The sequence below is a fragment of the Aspergillus pseudodeflectus genome (genome assembly GCF_044049435.1).
Source record: "Aspergillus pseudodeflectus strain CBS 756.74 chromosome Unknown BJX68scaffold_20, whole genome shotgun sequence".
In the NCBI taxonomy this organism is placed as follows: Eukaryota; Fungi; Ascomycota; class Eurotiomycetes; order Eurotiales; family Aspergillaceae; genus Aspergillus; species Aspergillus pseudodeflectus.
This window is the reverse complement of record NW_027263796.1, coordinates 1-14,281: the sequence shown is the minus strand read 5'-3', so window position 1 is coordinate 14,281 and position 14,281 is coordinate 1. Positions and strand designations below refer to the sequence as shown.

The following is a 14,281-nucleotide window of genomic DNA, read 5'->3' as shown; positions in this document are numbered from 1 at the left end:
AGTCCATTTGATTTATGCGAGGCACATGGACAGGAGGGAAACAGTGGGGGACAAGCTGTAGCATGACGTAGTTTTGTTGCAGTGAACCCCTCACGGATTCTGGCCGTATATTAGCCGATTAGCCTTGACAATGTGATCTGCATCCCAACTAGGAAATTATCCGGCAGACCAATACACAAAGCATGGTTAAATAGATGAAATCCGGAGCCTACGCTGAGCACTAAATGTTCGTCCACCTCCCATATTTCACTTGTGTAAAGCGCATATCATGACGGTGATAAGAATGGCTGCAATGGCTTTTGTGTCATTTCTTTTCACAGCCCTCGGGAGTCCCATTCATGCACGCCTCGACGATGGCCTTGCCCGGACACCTCAGATGGGGTTCGTCCTTCCTTAAGAGGCGTTATTGGAATGTGACGATACAAAATCTAACCACATCCAGATGGAACACTTACAACCAATACAACTGCTTCCCAAACGAGTCTATTGTGCACGAAAACGCACAAGCTCTAGTTGATAGTGGCCTCGCAGATATCGGCTATCGCTATGTCACGATTGACTGCGGCTGGAGCGTTGAAGACAGATTGCCCGACGGCACGCTAACATGGAACGAGACGCTGTTTCCCCGGGGTTTCCCAGCCCTGGGCCGATATTTGCATGATTTGGGCTTGTTGTTCGGGGCGTATGGCGATTCGGGTATTTTGCTGTGTGGGAGTCCGCCAAATCAAACGGGAAGCCTATGTACGTATCAATACAATAAGGTGTCTGCCTTGGGTGGGTCGTGGAAATGCTTACTGGTGCAGACCATGAAGAGATCGACGCGAGGACCTTTGCGGAGTGGCAAGTTGATTCTTTGAAGTGTACATTGGCAACCACCCTGGGCTCAGTGAATTTCTAAGTATACTGACAGTTCCAGACGACAACTGCTACTCTGACGCGGCAACCAACTACCCAAACGTGAACTACGCCCCCTCAACGTCCCCACATCCACGCTTTGCCAACATGTCGCACTATCTCCAATCGCAGAACCGGCCCATTCTCTTTCAGATCTGCGAATGGGGCATTGATTTTCCGGCGCTCTGGGCGCCTGCTCTCGGCCACTCGTGGCGCATCGGCAACGACATCACCCCCCACTGGCGGTCCATCTTCCGAACGCTGAACCAGGCCGTCCCCCAAACACACTTTGCGGGGCCGGGGCAATGGCCTGATTTAGATATGCTGCTTGTTGGGTTGGACGGTGTGCTGAGTGTGCCTCAGGAACAGACGCATTTTTCCATGTGGGCGGTACTGAAGTCGCCGTTGGTTATCGGAGCTGCGATTGGTGGAATGAGAGCAGAATCGCTGGACATCTTGCGGAACGCGGATGTGATTTCATTTAATCAGGACGCGAGGGGAGAAAGTGCGAGGCTGAAGAGAAGGTGGTCAGAGGCGGGGTATGAGGTTTGGTCTGGACCGTTAGAAGGGGACAGAGTTGTTGCAGCGTTGATCAATTGGTCTGATGAGGAGAGGGAGCTCACGCTTGATCTCCCTGACGTTGGCATTCAGTTTGCTGGAGAGTTGAGGAATATTTGGCGTGGAGAAGTGGAGAAGGATGTGACGACGTCGTATAGCGCCAGTGTCGAGGGACATGGGGTTATGCTGGTTGAGTTGAGTGAGACTCTGCCTGTAGGGGTGTATCCGAGTGAGATATTCGCCGCCACAAATGGGTTTGTTATCCTGAATAGCGGTTTCTGGAGGTATGCTAATGGGGCAGGCAATCGACGGCGTTCTCCCCCATCTACGCCGTCACATCAAGCCACGGATACACTCTCGACATAATCTTCAGTCAACCATCAACAGCGACTAACATATCCGTCACGACGGGCTCCACGGGATCTCGGGTTTCCATCTCTGTCCCATCCGGCGCTTCGTCAGTCTCTGCTCTGGTCCCTCTAACCGCCGGCTCTGGAAACACGATCACAATCAACGGCGCTTCCCTTATTTCCTCCATCCATCTGATCCCCCCAAAGCCGACGTACTACCCAGCCGCAGTGGACACTACCCTAACAGGAAACACAACCCCCTATGCATGCCCGGACTCATTCTGCCTCCCAACCGGCGCAAAACTCAAAAACCTAGACGCCGACTCTACAGCAATATTCCACATTGTCTCCACCACCTCGGGATCAAAATATCTCGAAATCGACTACATCAACAACGAGATCGCCTTCGATTCCTCTTGGGGGTGGGGTTCGAATTCTAGGAACCTGACCATCCGAGTGAATAACGAGAAGCCCGTAAGATTGGAGGTTCCACTAAGTGGACAGCACGGCGAGCTTTTTGGGCCAGGGCAGGGATGGTATGATTCAGGGCGGTTGGGTGTCCTTATTGATGGGTGGAGGGTTGGTGGGAATGAGGTTGTGTTTGGAAATGAGGGGGGTCAAGCGGGATTTTCGTCTTGGGCTCCGGATCTTGTCGGGGTGGGGGTTTATGAGTAGTATGGTCTTCTTGGGTGAGGTTATCCACTGGAAGGGGAGTCAGTGCGTTGATCTAGGGTCCATGAGCATAATTCTGCCGGAAACTCATGACTTCCCGTTTCCTGTCAAGCAGAGCAGGAGCTGGGAGGTGCGGGGTCGACTGTGGGGGGTGGGGGTGTTGTTCCTGAACCTTCCATCCCAGAACGATGTTGTCAGAGCTTAGGAAATACTCGAGCATTAGATAATCCTTGTGTTTCGTTGCGACGAGAAGGTGACAAGGAAATATTGTAGGGAAAGAACCCAACACTCGCAGCAGCCTCGCGGGCGTCCCCACTGCCTCCACTATCGATAGCATTTAACAGATCGTTCAGTGGATGTTCCCATAGTTTGTTCTGTAGTCTGAGAGGGGGGTTTCGATTGTCCCGTCAAATTTATGCGCTTGAAATTGCCAAGGTGAGGGAGGAAGAAGGCAGGCTGCGGCGGTCGGATAGGCTCGTCTAGTGCTCCATACTGTCTGGCATCGGGATGAAGTTTCCGGTCACGGAAAGTCCGGGCACTACTAGTAGATTCAACGTACTCTGCCCCTAGGCTAAGGCGAAACGTATGGGAGGCTGCCATCTCCATACTGGCCGGATCAGCTTTCCGGTTCCCTAAAGCAACATTAAGCGAGTGTATGAGAAAGGACGTGTGGCATGGAAACAATCGGAGGTCACCTTGAACAAAGCCTTGTGGACCAAGCTGAGCTGAATGGTAACGTGATCCTTTTCTGATGAACCATTCCAGCCACAGCAGGGAATAAGGTAATCTTAAGCGTCGGCTGACTGGATGGATTTGTCCTTCACAAAATTGAGGAGATGGTTCATGCAGTCTCGGAAGTATATCTGCGCAGTGTCCAATCCGAGGACCACGTTCCGCATCTCTTCAGCTGCTGTTGCTGTACAATAAGGGCATTAGCTTCGGGATAAACTCTGGGGCGCCGCGATCTTTGAGACAAAAAATGCCTTACTGGGTGCCATAGATTCTAGCCGTCTGAAAAGAAACCTTCTACCTCGTATTCCAGGTCCGCCACAAATATCCTTAGAGCAGAATCTGCCGAGGAACGAGTTGAAGAGTTGCCCGCGTTTCTCGGTATAAATACTGCTCCTGATATCGGTGACATGGAACCTGATCTGCTGCAATTCCCATCTCAACAAAACTCACTTAGCACCTGTCTCAATACTCACGCTGTCATTTGAAACAATATGTCCGGCTGGGACGAAAAGCACATCCATTGCTCCGTGTGGATCAACCATCCAGAAGTTGACGTGATCTTCCAATGTCAAAAGGATATTCGTCGCTTCCACCTGGCCGACAAGTGGAACGACTGGAGATACGGAGTCAACCTTTTCCACGGGGACATTGCCACCCCAACAAGCACCAGCACAAACCCCTGGAACAGCACAGAGATGAAAGTGAAAGGAGGGACTGCTGAGAAGTTCCAGTTCCGCGTCGTTCGCAATGGCAAAACACTTGTCGACCGATGGCAGGATATCAATGCCTACACCGGCAACCTCGGCGCCGGAAACATGGGCAAGGACCTTAGTGCGCAAAAGATAATCACTGTTGATGGCTTGATTATCCAATACACTTTCTACGATGCTGGAAACTATGGAACTGCTGATTTACCAAGCGCGCACCAGTGCTACGTTACCGTCGCCCCTGATCGCTCCTCGTGGATGACTTCCGTCGTGCCACCTGGCTCGGAGGCCGCGAAGAAACCCTTCCATCGCTTTGTCCTTCCTATGCCTCACAACTTCGGCTTCAACAACATGGATACCTGTAAGTTCATTGCAGACACAATTGGCCCAGCCGCCTTCATCAGCGAGGTGCTCACCCCACTTCTTGGTCCTTTCGGTTGGGTGGGCCATCTCGGTCCCATTGGCGCGGCAAAGGCCCTTGGAATCATGGAAGGCACATCGCGCACCCAGAAGGATCCCGTACCTGACCAGCTGGCAATGGGCGCGAGGTTCTTCGAAATGCGAGCCTCCCGCATCGAACCGCATATACGCAAGTTGACTGGCCTGGATGATATTTACTTCCACCATGGCATTCTTCCAGGCCAGCCCATCCGCACGTTCTTCCAGGATGCTGTTGATTTCCTGTGCGCACAGCCCAATGAGATCATCGTTGTCTGGTTCACCTGGAGCCAGACGAGTGAGCATCACCCGGAGCGCGATGTGGTGATGAAAATGATCCAGGATTGCTTTGCTGATGCGAAAAGCAAAGGCGTAACGCTGGAACTTGGCACCTTTGACGAGATGAGCAAACCAGTCGAGACACTACGTCAGGAAAACAAACGCTTCATCATGTCGTTCAAGGACGACGGCTACCATCCCTACGACGTCTACGACGACAAGGGGCACATTATCCCCGATGGCTCGGGCATCATCGCTGAGTTTGAAAGTATGACTGGTGACAAACAGGCTGGAACGTCTATGACATACCTGCAGTGTCAGACTACCTTGAGCAAGAACATGGTTGCTTGTGGTGCGGCGGTCACATTCCACAATAAGATCCTTTTAGCACAGAAGGCGAATACGGATCCCTTAACATTGAACTGGGTGTATGCAAACGCGAAGGATAGATTTGGCGATGACCATCTGCTTGTTATTCTGAATGATTTCTTTGATCTCGCGACGTCGGATGTTGCAAATCAGCTTACCAAGGTGCGACTATGGGACGCCTAGGTCGCCTAGGAGGGTATCAGATGTAGTTACTTTTGCCTAGATCCAGTGTGATCCAGGTATTTGCTCTAGTTGCTTGCAGAGAAATAAAATAGTCTCTTTATTACTGGGTTTCACGAGAACAAGTCCAATTATCAAACATAGCTCATCAGACGGCGAATTGAGCAGACTCCATCGAGCGTCAATCTCTTACCTGCTCCCTCACGCATAGCGCCAGATTGTCGATAGTTTGGTATGGACACGGGAAAGTAAGAGGGGCCGTGGCAATGTCAGGCCGTACATTTGACAAGTTCGGCCACAACCTCTTTATTAAATCGCAAGATGAGCACATTCTCATTATCCTCGTTTAGACCCAACTCTGCGCTGGTTACTAATTTGGCGTCATGGAAGCAGAATCTCACTGCATCTGTATAGATCGTTCCCATCCGAAACGCAAGCGAGTCGACGCATCTCGTTCTTAGATATTCTTGGAAGCTTTCAAGACCTGGTGGTGGTGCACCGGGTTCCTGCTGCCCTTTCTTCGCAGCTTTCAAGCGTTGGGCTGTGAAATCTTTATGCATGGTGTCCACTGTTTCCCAGCGCCCGAGCTCCATTAGTATAACCCCGAGGCTGTATATGTCGAACCGTCGCGAAAAGGGGACGGTATGTCTGGTAGCGGGATTGGTGCATTGGGGATGTCGATAGCGATCGCCAAACTCGTTAACTTCGGGCTTGATTGTCATCTCGTCTGGCGAGTCTGGCCGCGCATAGTCGAAACCAGAGAGGAACGGATGAGCGACGAAATTGGTGTTGGATAAGATATATTTCTCGTCTTCTGCGCGGCCTCGAGCTCGTGCAAAGAAAAGAATATTCTTCGAGGTCAAGTTCTTGTGGTACCACCTCGAGATAAAGACTCGGTGCAACCCCGTGGCGAGACTGCGTGCTATTTCAAACCGTTGCTCCAGCTTTAGGCGTGCAAAGCCTTTGTGGTTGATGAGGTCGTGTAATGTGTATGCTCTAACCGACGACTCGCTGAGAGCGGAGGGCATGGTGGGCGCTGCGGTCGGAACTCTGTATACCAGCCCGATGCGGCAATGAGGAAGGAATTCGATATCATCAATTACACCTACGCAGTCCAGGGTGCGATACTCTGGTAGGTTCTGGCTAGCGTGTAGCAGTCGGGCAAGGTCAAGACAGGTATTAAGATACGCCGTCTTCTCCGCCGAGTTTAGTGGCGCATGACACGCTCGCCATTCGATGAGGACGGCGATTTTCTTGTCTTTCAGCGTGTATTGTGTGAGGTGGCGCGACATGTCTGAGCCAAGAGATGATAACTTGGAGCGATCCACAAGCAACTGGTTGGTTGAAGGAGGTAACGAGGCCTGCCTCTGCCGAAGCGCTGTCACACTCGCGGCCACTGAAAGCGCCTTTCGCCAGTGGGAGCTTGCCTGTTGGATTTCCAATAGTCGGTCCTTGTCCTGGTCGGCCAGGAGCATCTGCATAAGGGAGCCGTCAAGAGAGACCTGCAGCGGCTTTGGAATCAGATTGTGTAGGCTGGTGTTGTACGAGTGGATGGTGGAGATGAGATCCTTCAAGCGGTCCTCCTCGCTGATCGCCCAGCCAAGGCGAGCCAAGGACCTCGCCAGTCGAGACTGTTCATGATTGGCGATTTCGTTTTGGAGCCTCTCATGGACCACCTTGAGGTCACTAACTCGTACCTCCAGAACCTCCTTGGCGGCTTTGATCGAGGTGGCCTGTCCCAGAAGGGCTCCAATTGCTGCCACGGACCTGTCTACCAGGGGGAGCAGGTCTGGTGGAATGACGCACCGCGAGGACGCCTCACTTGGCGGGTGAAGGCCGACCTCGGTCGCCCAGCGGTGGAGAACCTCGCGTTCCAGCTCCAGCTGCCTGAAAAGAATGCCGGACGACTCGGGGTAGGCTCGGAAGGAGGTGACGAGGCGAAAGACATCGAGGACGGTCGACACCAGAGCAGCGGTTCCCAAAGCGACACCAAGGGGGTCCATGCTTCCTAGAGCAAGGAGACGGGTGTTTGGATTCAGTGGATTGCAAGTGTGTTGCGGCTGGTGAGAGGAACACGAGGAGAGGGGCATTTTAGGCCTCTTGGCGAAGGGGCGCAGTGAGGGGCGATGCATCCATCTCCTCCAACCGCGCCCGAGCGACAGCTTCATCCGCAGTCACCACACGTCGAAATGGAGAGCACGACATCGACATACGCCCCATCCAGCTATGGAACGCGATACTCAACCGAAACGGGCACCACGAGCCAGTCGCACCAGCGACAGCAAGGCCAAGCGGACCACTATGACTTGTTCCTCCTCATCCAGGACATGCTGCGCACCGACGAAAATGCCATTCTCGAGTTCCCCATCGACCACTGGGGCCGCGACGATGCGTGGAACATCGGACTGGGAGCAGGCGGGTTCTCGTCAGTATCGCGTCGAATCGCCAAGGGTCGCTGGGGAAAGCGGAGCGTGATGGCGTACAAGCGCATCCGACCGGTCTTTGACAACGATGGCAGGATCGACGACACCGCGGCGCTGGAGCAGTGTATTGACGAGTTGAAGGCCCTGTCCGCTCCCGACGTACGGTCCCATCCCAACATCAACCGCTTGAGAGGCATCGCATTCGAGACCCAGTCGCACCGGTCAGATGGAACGCTCTTCCCTGTCCTCATGTCCGATCCGTCCCCGCTTGGCAATCTGCTGGATTTCGTCCAGGATATCATTCGAATGGTCGATGGGCCTTATTGGGAGTGCTGCCTCGACGTTGCCCGCGGACTGCAGGTCCTGCATGCAAACAACTTCACCCACGGCGATGTCAAATGTGAAAACGTGCTGGTCTTTCCCACTGCCGCATTTGAGGGTCGTAAATTCATCGCCAAGTTGACCGACTTCGGCTGTTCGATGGACCTGAGCACGATGGAGCCCAACACTCATACCAAACTAAGAGGCGCAACACCTCCGTATGATGCTCCCGAGTCCGACCGCTTGATTCAACGCGAGCTTCTTCCTTCTACAGATGTGTATTCGTACGGCCTGTTGGTGTGGAGAGTTGCGATCGATGGAGCCGATCCGTTCACTCACCAGAGATATCAGTTTGCAGCGGAGCAAGGAGTGACCACCGCCAAACATGCCCAGATACGCGAGGACAAACACAGCGAGACGATTCTTAGCATTGCCCTGAGTGCCATCTATGATACGGCTCTTGGCCTTGAGCCAGACACAGCGGACAGCCTTGGTCAAGTCCTTTCAATCGCTCTTAGTTCTGATCCGGCAGAGAGGAATCTCAGCAGGATCCTGGATGTATTTGAGCGACGTAAAGGGTGAGTTGGGCCATTCCGCTTCTGCATCTTGATAACAATTTCCCGCAGGACGTTTGATCGACGCCTGTTCGGCCTGTCGTCCCCCAATGGGCGCTATCTCCGCGAATTCATCAAGCACGATAATGGGCACATGAGGGAACTGGTGCACGAGCGACATGGCCTTTCCGTGTGGAGCAACGTTCCTTCCAAGGCGCACCACTTCTACCACATAACGCACAACTATGGGAGTCTTGACGCCAACTTTCGAGGCTTCGGGCTGTCCAGACTATCGCCGTTTGCCGACTGTGTCCGGGAGATATTACTAGCTGTTGAAAATATCTACACCCATGTCCGCCGCCCTGTCCCTGAAATCGGGAAACTTCATCCAATACCATCCATAGATCCTGGTCCAAATCTCGACGGCTCGATTAGATCTGTCTTGAACTTCCTCACCGTCGGAGGTCCTGAGGCTATAGCAGTTGCAGGCACTTGCGGCAATCGGCGCGTTTTCGAGCAGCTGACTGAACGTATGGCCCCAATGCAGAGCTTATAACCCCTGATCCACTTACATCATGTAGCTCTTCAAACAGGTATCGACAGGTGGCAACAAGTAAACAACTCTATGCTTGGGTTGATCACATCCATTTTGCCATCTAAGCGACCACCTTCCCCTACGAGGGCAGAGGTATTCCCCTTCTCCTTTGGCTCCCGACAGTGGAAACTAATGGACATAGGACATAAACGAGGATGCCTTCGGGAGCGTACGCGGTTTGTATGACCGTCCCGGCGGCGTCGCTGCTACCGACACGATGGTCATGATAAACGAGGACACCTCAAAGCTCCTTCATACTTATGAACCGGTATACCACCCTCCATCGTCCCGTCCTTTTGCAACAGGGGGCTAACCAACCCCAGTCTGCCAGTTTAGATTTTCACCTCCTATCAACGTGTCGGCTCCCAGCTGCCCTGCAAGGACAGCTCTTCAAAGCCGTCTCATCTCGGGCCAGCCGAAAGGAAGCAAACATTCAAGTCACCCTGATGGAGGAGGCTATATGCTACAGCACTGGGTTTGGAGTCCCGCAAGATCACGTCAAATCACTTTCGATCATTAGAGAACAATGCGAGCTTGGATACAGACCTGCACAGGAGGCCCTCCCCCGCATCCATGATGCCCTGGGATTTCCCGTACCCGAGAATATTCTTGCCGCGCCATGGTATAAACGGATATCCGCTGCTGCCACTTCTCGGCCAATCGGTGCTGATGTATCCGTTGACCAGGTCGACGGCATCATAAGCCTCAATAAGCTTAGTATCAACGATCCTTGCGACGGGAATATTGACCGCAATGTCATCTTCGCCCCATATGGGGCAACCAGTCTGGCGGCCAGAACTGCACTCCATCGAGCCGTCGGACAAGGGGACAAGGCAGCGGTTTTAGAACTAATAGGACACGGCGCCTCGATTGATCAGGGGACGGGGCCTATATACTTTCACAATGGGCGGGCTGGGCACATGGATCCAGTTCAACTTGCTTGTACTTGGCACGAGGCCGAAATAGTAGAAGTTCTGCTTGATGCCAACCCTTTCTACCCACTGAATGCGGACGGCAGCGGAAGAATCAACCTCCTCTATTTTGCCATCCAGTGTCAGAGTACAGCTGTCAGAATGGCCAGACATGGTTTCAACCAGTACTTTGCTTTGATGGCCACAATTGACCTACTTCTCCGCCGAGGCTGCACCAACCACGTCGATAACGATGGGCTGACTGTTCTACAACTAGCAGTCGGCAGTGCCTCGCTAGATGTATTCGAGTATGTTACTGGTATCGACAGCTTTATGGAGAGCGTCAACGAGCTCGTGGCTGGGAAAAGCGCTCTTCATCTTGCAATTGCTAGTGGAAGCAGTCACAAATTCGAGCTGCTAATCAACAAGGCCGCCAATGTACTTCAGCCGCCCTCTCGAGGCCATATCCTAGACTTTGCCATCACGATCGCCTCCGGAAATGATTATTTTGCCAAAAGAATACTCGAACTCTCTAGAAAGTCAACCACACAGTCCGATAAGCACCAGGCGCTAAAGGCAGCGCTCCGGGCGAGTCAGCGGGACTTGGCCGACTACCTCCTTGGAATCGGTGCGAGCGTCAATGGATTATTTGACCAGGGCCGGGCTTTCCCCAATATGCGATACACTGTATTTGGCGCTGTGCTTAACAGTGGCAGCCCTACCGCAATTCTGCAAGTACTTGACGCCATTATCCCCCTCGCAGAAAAGCATGGCCAGCGGCTTGAATTCATCGTCTCTCCTGAGTTCCAAGTATCTGCCTTGCATCTTGCAGCAGCCGAAATGTTCTTCCACCAAAAGTATGAAGCCGCTAGAATATACTCCACTCTGTTTAATATCTTCCCCGAAAAGCACCACCTCGAGGCCCGAGATATCAAAGGCTGGACACCACTCCACACGGCAATCTCCTGCCGCAACGTGGTGGCCGTCCGCGCGCTCATAGATGCTGGCGCAGACGTAAACGCCATGAGCAGTATTGAAGGATCCCCCGCGGGACCATCAACAAAGGACCTACTTTTCGCGCAGCCCTTTGCCCGCGAACCGATATACAATGTCCACGTTGGTACCCGTAAAGCTGGTGACCGCGCCCTGGAACAGATATTCAAGATATACCGCGAGGACCCGCGAGCCCGATGCGCAAAACGCAGTACAACGCTGAGGGCGGAGCAGCGCTTCAATGCTTCTCCGCGTGATAGGCGTGTCATGGATTTCGTCGAAGTCCTTAGTCTCCTCCCAGACTCCCTCTCCCAGGACGATGCGGGGGTAATGAGTAGTTTTCTGGCCTCGGCTGCGGTAGGTGACGGAAAGGAATGGCTGCACACCTTTAAACTTGGTCTGTGGGAGATTGCGCGGCGCGTGCAGTGGTCTGGGATTGAAAGAGTGAGGTTCCTAAAGCATCAAGGCATGGAGAAGCTGAAGCAAATGGGGCTTTGGGAGGATTATAATGATTATTAAGTATTTCTATCCCAGAGCAGATCGGCAATATAGCCTATATTTTAGGAGTAGATCCTAATTTTAGGCCCTTACTCCCGAGGGGTTGAACAGACGCACCCCCCTTTCTTTTTATTAGTAAAGTTCTTTATTAGCTCCTAGGAGTTCTTATAGCTAGACTAGTCCTTTTATTTAATAAGATATTATAGTTTCTAGTAATAAAAGTAATATATAAGAATCTTCTTTACCTTTTATTCTTCCTTATTATCTATAATAATAGGCTAAGAGTCTAGTATAGAGGTATTAGAGTACTAAGTATACTTCTTTAGTAAGGAGATATAAAAAATAGGGTAAATCTATCTATAAGACTTAAGTAGTGTCAGATAAGCCCTATCGTTCCTGCTTAGGACTGGAAGGTCTTAAGGTATTCTAATATTAAAAAAGAAGACTACTTCGTTATAAATAAAGAAGGTAAACTAGGTTTAAAAGATAGGGTAGCTTAGGTTCTAAAGATAATAGATAGTAACTAAAACTAATTACATATAATAATAAGTGTCCTTAAATACTATGCTTCTATTAGACCTAGGGTCTGATTAGGTTATTACTAGTCCACTAAAGGTTATTATATAGGGTTAGTATTAGATCCATGATCTGATTATAGTCTTAAACTAGTCTAGTATCAGACCTTTAATCTATTTGGCTGGAACATCCTAGATGCTAGTTCCTAACGTAACATCTCATCAACAACGTGATGTCCCGTCATCACCGTAATCTTACCAGGCAGATCTATTAGTTAACAACGTCCCGTCTCTTAGCGCGGCTCTCTGACACTAGCCTTATATAAGTATTTTATTAAGATATTTATATAAGACTTTTAACTTATACTATAAAAGGCTATAGAGTAGGCTATATAATAGGCTCTTACTAGGCTCTAGTAGGATTAGGTATAAAGCCTTATTATCTAGTAAGGTAGCTACTTTACCTTCTAAGAATATATACTCCTAGTATAGATATTACTCTAGAAGGTCTACTACTCCTACCTTAAAATCTAGTTAGTATATAAGTATTATTATAAGGGTATTCCTTATATACTTAAGGAAATACTTAGATTTCTTAATAGTAATCTTTAGGCTCCTATGGTAATACTACTAGGTGCCTATAGATATAATAAGATCTAGATTAACCTATATAAGCTAGTAGTATCCTAAGATAGCTTAGTAATTATTATTATAAAAGTAAATAATATAATATTTAACTTTAAAGGACTAGGTTTTATTTTTCTAGTTAAAGATCTTAGATATAGCTTTAAGATTATTATAGTAAGCTACTAGGGTCCTATTAGTATACTAAATATATACTAGGGGCTATATCTTATTATTAGTTATAGGAATCTAGTATTAAGAAATATATTAAAAGGAGATAAAGTGTCAGAGAGCCGCGCTAAGAGACGGGACGTTGTTGACTAATAGATCTACCTGGTAAGGTAGGTATAGTTACTCTTACTCTCTATACTTTACATGTAAAGGGCCTTACTCTATATAGTATATAGATAGTTTATAGGGTCTCTTAGCTATCTAAGAAGGAACTTATAGAGGTTATCCTAGGTTAGGGAATATCTTATAGATAATTCTATACTCTATAGTCCTTAGAGTATTAAATCAAGGTATAAGACTATAAGATATAATAGGTTATCCTTTATATAGCTATTTATATTCCTAAAGGCCTATATCTTTCACGTGAATTTATAGTAGTTTATATATATAGTAGTATAGTACTACTTATCCTTTATAGATAGTTATAAGAGTAGAGGTCTCTTTTAAGGTAGAGTATAGGGTAATAACTTTATATAAGCATGCTTATAAAAGGGTACTATAGTAGTTTACCCTTAAAGAATTATAATATATTCTACTTATTATAATTGCTTAACTTAATATTATAATTCTTTAATAGTAAGGCTTGTAAGGTCTTTAATTTTATTCTAATTATTCTTATAAGGGGTTTATTAACTAGATATCTTAAATATTACCCCTAAATTAATAGGTATAAGGGTGGACGTCTATAAGGATTCTAATCCTTTACTAATTAAGGATATTATCCCTTCTTATAAGGGATAGATTATATTCTAGGTTCTAGAGGGGCCTGGTTCACTATTATAAGGTATCTTATCACGAGGGTTCTAGCCACGTTATAACCCTACTTATATATCCACCATTATTACTCCTAACAGACCACTTATAATGATGAGTATTAAAATTATAAAGGTCCTTGGCCTTTAGAGGTTTATAAGTAGTATAAAAGGTAGTAACAAGAGTAGATAGCTTATTATAATAGGTTAATTCCAAGTATAAGGATCTTATAGTGGATTAATACTAGAGGTTAGAACCGGCCCCTTATAAGTAGAGGAAGTTCCCTGTAGGCTTAGTCAGCCCACGGGCTGACTAAGGACAATGGGTTGTAACGTAATTCACCAGCGGTCCGATCACCCCGGCCGGTCCGATCACCCACCAAAATATATTTCTACGCATTGAACTTGAAGCTATTCCTAACAACGCAAATCTTAATTAAATATAGTAAACTAAGTCGCGTAATGATTAGGACATCTAGTTCTAGTATGCCCCTGAATATTATATTCAGAATAGGTTAGTAGGGCTCGTTTTCAAGATTCTAAGCTTAGTGGAGTAGTTAGATTAGCTTCCTCACTACCACCATCTTCCTGATTTAATTGCTTATTTCTTAATAAAATTAAGTCCCTTGCTTCTTGCACTTAGAGGCCTGGTATAGGGGCTATCTAGTGTTTTAATTAACTCTTT

The 14,281-nt window shown here is 48.9% G+C and overlaps 4 protein-coding genes across 4 annotated transcripts; 3 read left to right on the top strand and 1 right to left on the bottom strand.

Annotated features, from left to right (window-relative positions):
• Positions 1-283: 283 nt before the first annotated feature.
• Positions 284-2,477, top strand: BJX68DRAFT_275713 (alpha-galactosidase D; the record flags this gene model as incomplete). Its single annotated transcript, XM_071047897.1, has 5 exons — positions 284-381; positions 443-741; positions 804-860; positions 917-1,706; positions 1,754-2,477. The coding sequence occupies 5 exons, from the start codon at positions 284-286 to the stop codon at positions 2,475-2,477; spliced, it is 1,968 nt and encodes a 655-aa protein (XP_070899219.1).
• A 1,220-nt stretch (positions 2,478-3,697) lies between these two features.
• On the top strand, positions 3,698-5,182 carry BJX68DRAFT_275712 (PLC-like phosphodiesterase; the record flags this gene model as incomplete). The annotated part of the gene is made up of 2 exons (XM_071047896.1): positions 3,698-4,274; positions 4,305-5,182. The coding sequence occupies 2 exons, from the start codon at positions 3,698-3,700 to the stop codon at positions 5,180-5,182; spliced, it is 1,455 nt and encodes a 484-aa protein (XP_070899218.1).
• Positions 5,183-5,448: 266 nt separating this feature from the next.
• On the bottom strand, positions 5,449-7,182 carry BJX68DRAFT_255111 (prion-inhibition and propagation-domain-containing protein; the record flags this gene model as incomplete). The annotated part of the gene is made up of 1 exon (XM_071042987.1): positions 5,449-7,182. One exon carries the CDS (start codon positions 7,180-7,182, stop codon positions 5,449-5,451), a length of 1,734 nt encoding a protein of 577 aa, XP_070899217.1.
• A 186-nt stretch (positions 7,183-7,368) lies between these two features.
• Positions 7,369-11,495, top strand: BJX68DRAFT_266558 (uncharacterized protein; the record flags this gene model as incomplete). Its single annotated transcript, XM_071045531.1, has 5 exons — positions 7,369-8,501; positions 8,550-9,007; positions 9,059-9,165; positions 9,215-9,340; positions 9,396-11,495. 5 exons carry the CDS (start codon positions 7,369-7,371, stop codon positions 11,493-11,495), a joined length of 3,924 nt encoding a protein of 1,307 aa, XP_070899216.1.
• Between the last annotated feature and the right edge of the window lie 2,786 nt (positions 11,496-14,281).